This window comes from Schistocerca serialis, unplaced genomic scaffold (assembly GCF_023864345.2).
Source record: "Schistocerca serialis cubense isolate TAMUIC-IGC-003099 unplaced genomic scaffold, iqSchSeri2.2 HiC_scaffold_1363, whole genome shotgun sequence".
Classification (NCBI taxonomy): domain Eukaryota; kingdom Metazoa; phylum Arthropoda; class Insecta; order Orthoptera; family Acrididae; genus Schistocerca; species Schistocerca serialis.
Window position 1 is genome coordinate 6425995 of NW_026047584.1, and position 11729 is coordinate 6437723.

General features: G+C 38.4%; 1 protein-coding gene across 1 annotated transcript; it reads left to right on the forward strand.

Moving 5' to 3' along the window:
• Positions 1 to 1881: 1881 nt before the first annotated feature.
• LOC126440394 (GATA zinc finger domain-containing protein 14-like) lies at positions 1882 to 4034 on the forward strand. Its single transcript, XM_050090667.1, has 4 exons — positions 1882 to 2740; positions 2794 to 3024; positions 3559 to 3858; positions 3973 to 4034. Exons 1-4 carry the CDS (start codon positions 1882 to 1884, stop codon positions 4032 to 4034), a joined length of 1452 nt encoding a protein of 483 aa, XP_049946624.1.
• Positions 4035 to 11729: the final 7695 nt, after the last annotated feature.

The window sequence follows — 11729 nt, forward strand, 5'->3', positions numbered from 1 at the left end:
GAAATTATCGATGCATTGAGCAGGTTTTGACAGACGACATGTGCACCTCAGTGGCATTGTCGATGTGTGAGAAGGTGAAGGTTACCAAAAAGCGCGATACACACAAGAGTTGGGCATTTACACACTAATTACACTTCCTGCACACTGCATCCACATCGGTGCCACCAGTGTGGGGATCGAGATGTTACGTGCAGTAATCTCAAACCCAACATTAAATATTCACTCGTTTATAATGAATTAACTTTATTTTGTTCATGTTGGTACAAACACATCCGCTCAAATACAGAGTTCGCAACACACTGAGATCAACAGTTTTCAAAGAAGTTCATTCTCAAAGATGAGGCCGTCGACTCTTGCAGTTGATAACTGCTACACATGCATCTGAAGGAGCAAAATCTGAAGCCAATATGTATTGTAGTAAAAACAGTCAAGAAAAACAGATGAATATGCATTGATATTGATAAATCAAGGTTTACTATGTTTAAAAGTCACCATACAATCAGATAATATTACAAAACTAAGCTTGTAGTCACGGAAGTGGCTTTTGTAACAATGAAAGACACAGTCACATATTAAAGTAACACTGTCCCAGTAACTTAAATCAAGGTAACTTGTACACTGGGATACTGGAGATTCAGTTGAATATCCAGGGGCTATCCACAAACTCGGTACCAGTTCCAGGTTGGCTAATTAATGCCTTTAAGGGAGTACAAAAATTTAATTGTCAATATTTCTGGTAATTATTGACAAATTTTAACACAGTAAGACATACTAAATTTTTAACATAAAATTATACCTCTTAATGAGTAGATACTGGGAAGCACATGTAATGACACATTCCTATGCAGAGACATACAATATCTTAAAAGCTGCACCAAAGATAAATTGAGAGGCATGTATATTATAATCTTTGTAAAGTTCACATTGGATTCTCTTTTGTTTGATACTCCAAGGAGCTAAGGGACACTTTCGATTGTTGCCTTGGGGAGGATGGACGTGATTTTTGGACTGTGCGGAAAGGCAGCCATATGGTTGGTAATTATGGTTTGTGCGATGAGCACAGCAAGTCTTATTGTGTTGTGAATAAAAAATAGTGAAAAGTATCGAAGTGTTACGAAAATTATTTATAGCGACGTAGCATAGTATTCCTTGGTTTCCACCGTCTTCGTGAAGTGAACCGATGCCGACTCATGATGGTACACACGGTCAACAAAGAGAAGAACATCGATGGCGACTAATGAATTAATATTGTGGCAGAAGGACTAATTCTACACCTAAGGTGAGAACTCTGATTAAATCAACAATGACGTGGAATTTAAAATATAAAATGTTTTTTATTTATTTCGCCACACTGGCGACCGCTGACAGGGACAGTGCTGGTGGAACAAAGAGTAAGTACTTCATTGTTGTGCTACAAATGTACTTGTACTAATTACTGTTTCTCTGTTACATGACGCACATGGAAAATGACGAATAAGGTGAAACAATATTAACTGTATAAACGGATGGCACAATAACCAGAAGGAACAAGGACAAGGATTTACAAACCTAACGTAATCGTGAGTGACGCAGCTCAGTCAGAATTAAGGTAGGAAAGCACAAACGCATGCACTGGCTGCACCTTGGCATAGCTCCACTTAAAGCAGAACCTTTTCCTGTCCATATTAAAATCCTGGTAGTGTTTGTGGCAACACACAATTACACTTTGATAATTACTTTTTTATGTTCAACAATCGCAGAATTAGAAGACATAGTGCGCCATCTTGTAAATTTCCGACGCGCAATAAATAACAATCGCGAGATATTGTTATTAATTCAACTGCGAGAGAATTTAAAGATTTAGATTGACAGTAAAGTACAGATAAAAATAATATCTTCACAATGGAATCGAAAAACATTAATTTGGCAAATGTTCATGGATATGTCACCGATTCTGAGAATAGTGACGTAAATGATGACGCAATTAGTTTTTCAGCACAACATAATGTAGATGTAAATACAATTCAATTCCACTCCACAGGGATTAACAATAACGAACCACTTGCAAATGAAACCTTTTGCACAGTCGATGAAGCATCGATTACCAGATCAGATAAAAATATTTCGCGTGAAATCAGTGAACCTAGCCCGGTTTCGATTCAATCAGACCGTGGCACAGAAACAATGGCAACAAATAATGGCATAAATACAAACACACAAGCTTCGTCAGTTACGCTTGAGGCATTATATAGTCTGATGTCAAAAGTGAGCGAGAAACTGGCGAATCTAGAAATCAGCCACAACATGACAAACACAAAATTGTCAAACATGGAAATTGGGTTCCAACAGCAGTTTTCAAGTATAAACACGCAATTTGAAAACATACACAGACATTTCGATCAACGCTTAAATAAACTCAACAATGAAATCGATCAAAAGATCGAAGACAAAGTCATCAAAACCATCAATTGTGTATACAATGTATTGGGAAATGACTTAGAAAAGAAATTGTCAGATCTTACAAACAAACAGGAACAGGAACTGTCAGAAATAGTAGAAACACACAATCAAACACAAACCGTACAAAAAGATATACATGAAAACGTACAGGCTATTCAATTAAATTTAACAAGAGTACAGTCCGCATGTGAAGAAATACCTGACCAAGTTAATAAAATTAACGAAGAAGTCGGTTTTCTGAAACAGGAGACTCGACGTATCAACGCGGACATTATCAAAATAAACGAAACTTTAGAAAACGGTAATGTAAATTAACCATAACTGACCGGGAAACAAAACTTTTTGAAAAATTAGGTAATGAAATCAAAGTAGCCGAGGACAGAATACGCAAGGAAATTGCTGGTAGACTGAATGTTTCAAATGACTTGCCTACGTCAAGCAGCAGGCAGCGCGACACTTATACGCCAGTGCCAGATTATGATGTCAATAACGCAGAACATCAGGTGCCCAGTGTGGCGTATGTGCACGCACCGGCACAGGCAAACAATGGCTATTCGCCAAACGCGGTGCTGCAACAGGCAGTAGGTGTGTCGCCTTACATTTCGACGATTCTAGTCGATGAGAGCCTGTTGAAACATAGACAGTTTCCAGTTTTCTCCACAGAATCCAGAATAACTCATCCAGTCGTATTCGTAAGAGCATTTAAAAATGTCTTACCAAGAAACTGGACTGAGGCACAGAAGATTAGATATGTAGTAGGGTTCACACAAGGCGACGCACTTTTGTGGGCCACAGACATGGCTGAACAGTGCGTCACCTACGAACAATTTGAACGGGCTTTCTTGGAGAAATATTGGTCTGCTGGGGCCCAAGAAAGACTGTGCCATGAGGTATTCAACCCACAACCATTCAACCTCAAAAACGGCGGGTTGAGAAAGTATTTCGAAAAGTACTTGAATAAGACGCGCTATTGGAACAATCCAATACCGCACGTAGATGTTCTCAAAATTCTGAAAAACAAACTACCCGCGAACTTACGCGAAAAATTGGTAACCATACCGGAGAACGACCTTGAATACTTTCTTTCCATGCCTGACTCAATTGATCTAATATACGAAGAAGAGCCAAGCACAAGTAATCGGAATGAATATTCCGGAACCAATCAAAACAACGGTAACGGATATCATTTTAATGGCAGTGGACAAAACCCACACAGTTGGCATCCGCATGCGACAAGGCCAAATAATGGAACCCGGAATTACGGAAATCGGAGGAATTCGGCGGCACAGAGACGTGAAGACCGAAGGTATAGTACAGATTGCGGTCTACGCCGGTATGGAAATGATAGAAATCATGTGAATGATTGGTCAGGCCCGCGTGATGAAAGGCGGCACACAAATGAAAACTACAATAGTTACAGTAATAGGAATGATAGACCAAGGAGGAATAGCGACGGCTGGTCGTAAGAAAATGTTGCACGCAGCGGTCCGGAAACTAATTGGCGACAGAATAACCACTCAGTACACTTTGTAGAGGTAACGGACAGTACTGAAGCAACGCCTTTGTCTCCCCCGATAAACAACAATCGGTCGTAATGAGCCCCCACCGGCCGACCGATTTGACAACAGGGGGCACAAACAAGCACACATTACATCTTAGACAATTATTTTTAAGATATGATCAGGATGCGACCGTAGAAGATGATCTATGTGAAGAAGAGATGAAAGCACCAGACAAGGTAAGTGACCTCGTGCAGGCTGTAATAACAGCAAAGATAGGAACTATAATTACCAACGTAATTTTAGATACAGCCGCATCTACGAATATTATTTCTAACAGTTTATTTAAAGAAGTTTCGAAAGCATTAAAAGTACCAGTGTTGCCAACGGAAAATTGTAAAATCTTGACAGCTGTAGGTAACAAGTCAAAAAGTATTAAGTGGCAGACGCAATTACCTGTTACCATTAGCGATGCCACGATAAACTGTACATTCTTAATCGTTGACAAGTTAATCGTCAATTGAATTTTAGGCATGGAAGTTTTCTGGCAGCATAAATTAAACATCGACATAGGCAGTGGACTTTGCTATTTCCGAGTGGGCAGTCGTAGTGTGAAGGTCAATCTTGTAAAGTCAACAATAGATCTTAATAGCCAATCACAGAAACAAGCTGAAGTAAAATTAGTTTACCCAAAAGTTTTATGGATAGATATTCCTTTCCCCGAACAATTAGACACGGAAATAATTAACGAACAGGCCGCCCACGAGAAGGTAGGAAAATGCACTTGTCTTTCAGAAACTCAACAAAATGAACTAGCAGATCTTATTTATGAATACCGCGACATTTTTAGAAAACAGCCAACAATAATCAAAACGTATGAATACAAAATGGAAGTCTACCCACATAAAACGTACTGCCATAAATCATATGCGATACCATGGGCAAAGAAGGAAGCGGTTCGCAAAAGAAATAGATAGAATGGTTCTGTGGAAGTGATAGAACCTTCACATTCACCGTACTGCAGTCCCATCCTAGCTGTTAGCAAACCTGACGGATCAGTCAGATTAGTACTTGATGCGCGGGAAATTAATAAGATCATCGTACCAATACGCACTAGGCTGGAGAACTTAGATCAGCAATTGCTTAAATTTCATGGAGTGAAGTATTTTACATCCGTTGACATGAAGGCTTCGTATTGGCAAATAGCCCTACATAGTGATAGCAGAAAATATACTGCGTTCATTCATGCTGGCAGAAGCTATCAATTCCAAGTACTGCCATTTGGACTCAACGTGAGTGCTGGGGTGTTTATAGAGGCTTTAGACAGAGTATTGGGTCCAGAACTGATTAGCAAAGTGACGTTGTATGTAGACGATCTCTTGATAGCCACGGACACCTGGCAAGAGGATGTAGAATTGATACACAAGGTGTTCCAAAAGTTCTGAGAATATGACGTCACAGCAAATTTTAAGAAGTCCGAATTCGGAAGGGATCAAATAAAATTTTTAGGCCACATTATTTTACCAGGCGGAAGTTTACCAGATCCAAAAAAGCTTGATGCCAAAGAATATTTCCCATCACCACAAACACGTAAACAATTGAAAGCTTTTCTGGGGCTCACGTCATTTTTTCGAAAATTCGTGCCCAAAGAGTTACTGAATAGTGATTCTCTCCTCAACCTTTTAAGTAAAAACCACACATGGTTGTGGACAGTAAAATGTGAGGAAGATTTCGTAAAAATCAAACAGGCACTCATAAACGCACCCATTTTGAAGCATCCTAACATGAACTACAACTTTTGTTTGAGCACAGACGCATCATGTCAGGGATTAAGCTCTTGTCTGTTCCAATTAGTAAATGACAATGGAGAACCGAAAGTAAACATAATTAGGTTTGCCAGTAGAACGTTAACGGAATGTGAAAGAGCCTATTCGCCAACTGAACTTGAAGCGTTAGCTGTAGTGTGGGCTTTCAGCAAGTTCCAATACTATCTCTGGGGCAGGCATACACGAGTGTTTTGTGACCATCAAGCATTATCGTTTTTACTCACATGTAGATTGTTGCACAAACGGATTGCACGTTGGTGTTTATTCCTCCAGGAATTTGATTTCGAGATAGTTTATATCAAGGGTGAACAGAATGTAATTGCTGACGCATTATCGCGTTTGCCACAAGGCTTGAGCGAGTTCAATGAATTGATCGAACAGACTTCCGATTTTAGAGTTTTTCTAATGCATGATGGCACATTTCAACCATATTACAGAAAGATGTGTAAGGACATGAGCAAACTACAAAAGGAAGACAATAGATGGAGACAAGTTATGCAAAAACTGCAGGCAGATGACAATAGTACATTGAAACAATATTACACAATGTCAAACGATGTTCTTTTCTACAGGTGCAATCCACAATCCAACACCTGGTGTGTCTGCATCCCGGAAGAATACATAGACAATTTGATAAGACACACACATAGAGTATGGGGACACTATGGGGTATCAAAATGTACAGCGAAAATATCAACATATTGTTACTTCCCGAATCTCAGACGCAGGACTGAACAAATAATAAAAAAGTGTACAATATGTCAGAAGGTTAAACATCTTAATAGATCTTGTTTGGACGTATTACACCCTATCATTCCAACTAGACCAAGAGAACTAGTTTCCGTGGACGCAGCAGGACCATATCCACGAGCTAAGGGAGGAGTTAGATATGTGATCGCATTTTATGATGTCTTCACAAAGTATTTAAAAATGTATGCTATAAAAGCAGTACTGTCGGGATCAATAATCAAACGCATGATAGAAGACTACATACCACTAGTGGGAAAACCGAAAATTATATTAACTGATAATGCAACAAACTTCACTAGTAATAAATGGAAAACATTTCTCGAATCTCAAAACATAAAACATATATTGGTATCCAAATTTCACCCAGAATCGAGCCCGATAGAGAGAAATTTTAAATAATTTAATCGCTTTATAAGAACTTATATACCAAATAAACAGACAAAATGGGTAGAATACATAGCTCCATTTCAGCATATTGTAAATAATTTAATTCATACTTCAACAGGCTTTACACCTACAGAGTTAATGTTTCAAGGCACAGAACTTGACGAATGGGCTAAACCTTTACCTAAATTAGCCACAAAGGAAATAACATTATGCGAAAAGGTACATCAAGCATTACTACAGATGGAAGAACAAGCAGAAATAAGGAGAAAGCAGTTCAACAAAAAGATAAGAAAGGTTACAGAATTTAACATTGGACAGGAAGTACTATTACGTACCCACCCAAAATCCTCTAAAATTAAGGCATTAAACGAAAAGTGGCAGTTGTTGTATGATGGCCCTTTCATTATATTAGACAAACCTCACCCAGGATGTTATCTGTTAGGTAACACATGAACGGGCAAGGTGAAAGGGTTATACCCCCACAAGGACATCAAGGAATTTTTTCATTAAAGGTTATATGTTATTTTAGCAAAATTGAAATTGTACAACCTTGGATCACATAGTAAAATTGCTGTCATTAACCTAAGAAACTTGCGAACAACTGGGGGCATATGCCAGCTTAAAAACGCATATTTAACCAAACCTAACGAAACATGTATTACTGTGAGTCTTAACACTATAAAATAAACTATACAGTACTTTTGTAGTCTAACTCAGTTATTTAAGAGAGGGGAACAAAGACAAATTAGCGCGAAGGTCAGAGTTTGTTCGCTTGAGACGAGCAACAAACCACACTTCGAAGTTGCAATCCAACGCTCAGCTCATGAGCACGCGATAGCTGCATGTCAAGACGAGGTCATTGGCCGCACTGTAGGCAGCGAGCCGGGGAGAAATCTTCCCCCCTTCCATGTCCGATCAGCTGAGCGTATACAAAGCGCAAGGGCGCATGCGCGGTCGATTCCAGGTGTCACGTGACTATTACACGATGGTGGCTATCACGAATAATGTTCACCAACAATGCAGAGTTTTCCCCGCACCTACGTACGTAAGCGCGCATGCGCGGAACGTTTAAAAGTTTTGAGACCACTCTTACTATGAGACACAGAGACGAAAGTCATTCCAAAACAAGAAAGGAAAGGGTACACAAGCCTTGTAAATAGTAACTTAGAAAATTTAATTATAAGCTGGTATTACGTAATAAAAGTGAAAATACAAGTACATACTGGTCATGGACGGTATTGTAATATTATATTATACTGAGTAAAATCTTAGCTTGTAAGGAAGGAGAAAGAAAATAGAAAAATAAATAAATAAATAAATAATACAGATATATAACCGGAAGAAAGGCTATGTACACGAGAACAGCACACAATTACATATAGGGAAAAAGCAGCAAAGAGGAAATCAAAGAGATAACGCATACATTTACATTACACAGTAGCTAGCGATTTTCAGAATGAACAACAAGGTAAACGCGGGAATTTTTGTGAGTAAGGAAAAGAGTGACACAAGCTTTAAAATAGGGTAATAATAAACAGATCTATGCAGCGTGAGTAATGAACTGAATCGCTTTCAAAACAAATACCTAGGGTTTATAGAGAGAGAGACACACATTAACGTTAGGAAACACCTGAAGCACTCAGCAAACAACTTTGTAGATTATATAAGCTATGCACGAGGGTACATGTACGAAAGCTAAAGTGTAAAGGAGGAAATTAGGGAATGTTGCACATTAATGGACTGTAAGGCAGTTATGTATGTAAGAAGAAATATTTAGTTGTAAGTATTATTAGTATAAGCGACGATGCTCAGCACACCCTGAATTATTTTGGAGTATTGAAGGAATGGTGCAGGGTACCGAAAAAGGGCCCCACCAGCAAAGTGTATACTATAGTGGTAGATATTTTTTTGTGTATAAACGTATGTATGAATGTGTGAAAGGCGAAAGAAGCTCTGTACATGTACGGAACTTAAACAACGTAGAAGTGTATAAGGAAAATTAAACTCTAAGACAACCTCTTATAAACATGTATACCTAACATCAAGAAACAACTTAATTAAACCGTATGACTTTACGAGTTTACGAGAAAATACGAAAAACCTGATACAAAGTGCAACATTAGCGATGCATCACTCATGTATGCAGAAGGAAGGTATGAATTACTTTACCCACTTGAAACATGAAAGGATAAATCATGTTAAAATTATATCTTTCATACATATAACGATTTACGGTCACAAAGAATGAAAATGACATCGCCGCTATACGAGAAACAGGTAAGTAGTTTGATCGACGACCTGTAAGCAAAGGAATCGTCTATAAAATAAACTATGAAAAAAAAAAGTCATACAGAATTACATGCTGCACTGAAGCTATGAAAGTGTGATTATTCGTGTACATAGATTTTCATGACAACCGATGCATTAAAATGTCTATTTTTTCTCCCATGATAACACAAGACGCCTATAAGCTCACTTTAATTGAAAATGATACACGCACACAAGGGTGTGCCGCTATTATGAAACACTGTACATATTAATAGTAGCTACACCCTGAACTTCAAGATTGTATGTTTATATGTCTATGTTAATGTAGGAAATTTTATTAGAGGTAATGATTTACAAGCACACCAGAACGTGCTTAAGCGCAAAACACTGTACATATTAGGGTTATGCTGCATACAAATGATTATTTCGTGCATTTTCAGATTTTATACGCAAAAAACCGTAGCATACACGTAGTCGTTGCCACTACCCTAAGTAGAAGGTAGAAAATTCCCTTCCCAAGCTTCAGTGGAGCGGCTACAGGTGTATTCTCTGCATGCTGATGCATGTCGTTGCGTATGAAGAATACGTAACGGAGGTAAACCTTAACTTATACTCGAGTTCAAGAAGGAAAACAAAGGACTTGTTCCTTTTAACAGATTAATGGAAAAAGGCGAGTGTGTGTGTGTCAGTAAAATCCAAGACGAAGAAGCCACTATGAGTGGTCAAAATTTTTTTCAATTTTAGTCGATAGTTTTTTCCTGTAGTTAATGTAAACAATGTATTGTATGTATTAGTATTGAGGGGAATGAATCTCAGTACAATAGGTAAAAGGGGTTAATGCGAAGAAAAAAAAAGTGTAGTGAAAAGGAAGTTTCGATCGCAATACTCGCGGTTAAAGTGGTGTGTGTAGAAATTAAAATTGTGCAAAGTAGTGCTACGTTGCAAGTGTCAGCGAGCCTAAACAAGTGACATCGAAAATTGAAGCTTGTATCGTCAAACGACCCATGGCGTCACAGTAGGAAAGGACAATCCCAAACAAGTTTGACATGGTACGCTTCTTACCAGGAGCTGCATCGACGGGAACGTCCTCCGCCTCGCACATAGTGTTGTGTGTTCTTCGGGGCACATATTCCAATGTACCTCGTCGTATCCAGTCTAAGTACTGGAAGGAACTACAAAAAGCACACGCATACTGAGGTTCGGAAGTCTCGACGGTACCCGCACGTCGGTGTATATTCAGTGCACTGGCGCGCATTCAACCAACGTCGCCCGCTAACGGACAACCAAACGCGCGTATCACCCGCCCATATTCAACACTGGGGCTAGCGAACAAAGTTCGTCGCCCCAGAATAAATATAGAAAGCAATACAAGGATTTAATTTTCACCTCTGATGAGGAAGGAAACATTTGTATGTAACGTTGTATTCAGTGTATATTTTATTGTACAAACTTTACTTCATGATGTCATTTTCTCAGTATTAACCAGAACTTTGTATATTAGGATTAAGGTTTGTAAATATTAGCGTAAGTATACCAAAAAACTAACACACACTCAGAAATACCAAAGAATTCAGAGTGCCATGAAAATGTGACAATAAAAATGAAGTTTGTAAATAAAAGACACCCAAACCTATCAATTGCAAGGTCGACTACTGTATCCTGTAAATCAAATAAAATTTTCTAGTGACAGTATACAGTAGGGGGACAGTTGTAATGACACATTCCTATGCAGAGACATACAAAATCTTAAAAGCTGCGCCAAAGATAAATTGAGAGGCATGTATATTATAATCTTTGTAAAGTTCACATTGGATTCTCTTGTGTTTGATACTCCAAGGAGCTAAGGGACACTTTCGATTGTTGCGTTGTGGAGGATGGACGTGATTTTTGGACTGTGCGGAAAGGCAGCCATATGGTTGGTAATTATGGTTTGTGCGACGAGCACAGCAAGTCTTATTGTGTTGTGAATAAAAAATAGTGAAAAGTATCGAAGTGTTACGAAAATTATTTATAGCGACGTAGCATAGTATTCCTTGGTTTTGTGGAGTGAACCGATGCCGACTCATGATGGTACACTCGGTCAACAAAGAGAAGAACATCGATGGCGACTAATGAATTAATATTGTGGCAGAAGGACTAATTCTACATCTAAGGTGAGAACTCTGATTAAATCAACAATGACGTGGAATTTAAAATATAAATTTTTTTTATTTATTTCGCCACACACAGTTGGAAATGGTATTTGCATGTGCAAATACCATTAATTGCGTATTTTAGAATAAGCACACATATAGGCTTCTGATAAACTTCAAGCACATAAGCACGTAAATGTTTAGTAAACGTTTCAAATTGTGCTTCAAGTGAAATATTTTAACACATTAACTCATTTCCGAAGCAATCAGAAATTTAACTCTCTTGTATTAAATAATATCAGAGTCTGTAAAGAATTGGGAACTTACTGGTACATCTGTGAGAGCTAGATGATAAGATGCTAAATTTTCACAGATGAACAGGAACATGGAGGTAGCGCTGCAGTAATATGTCTGCTTTCACAATATCA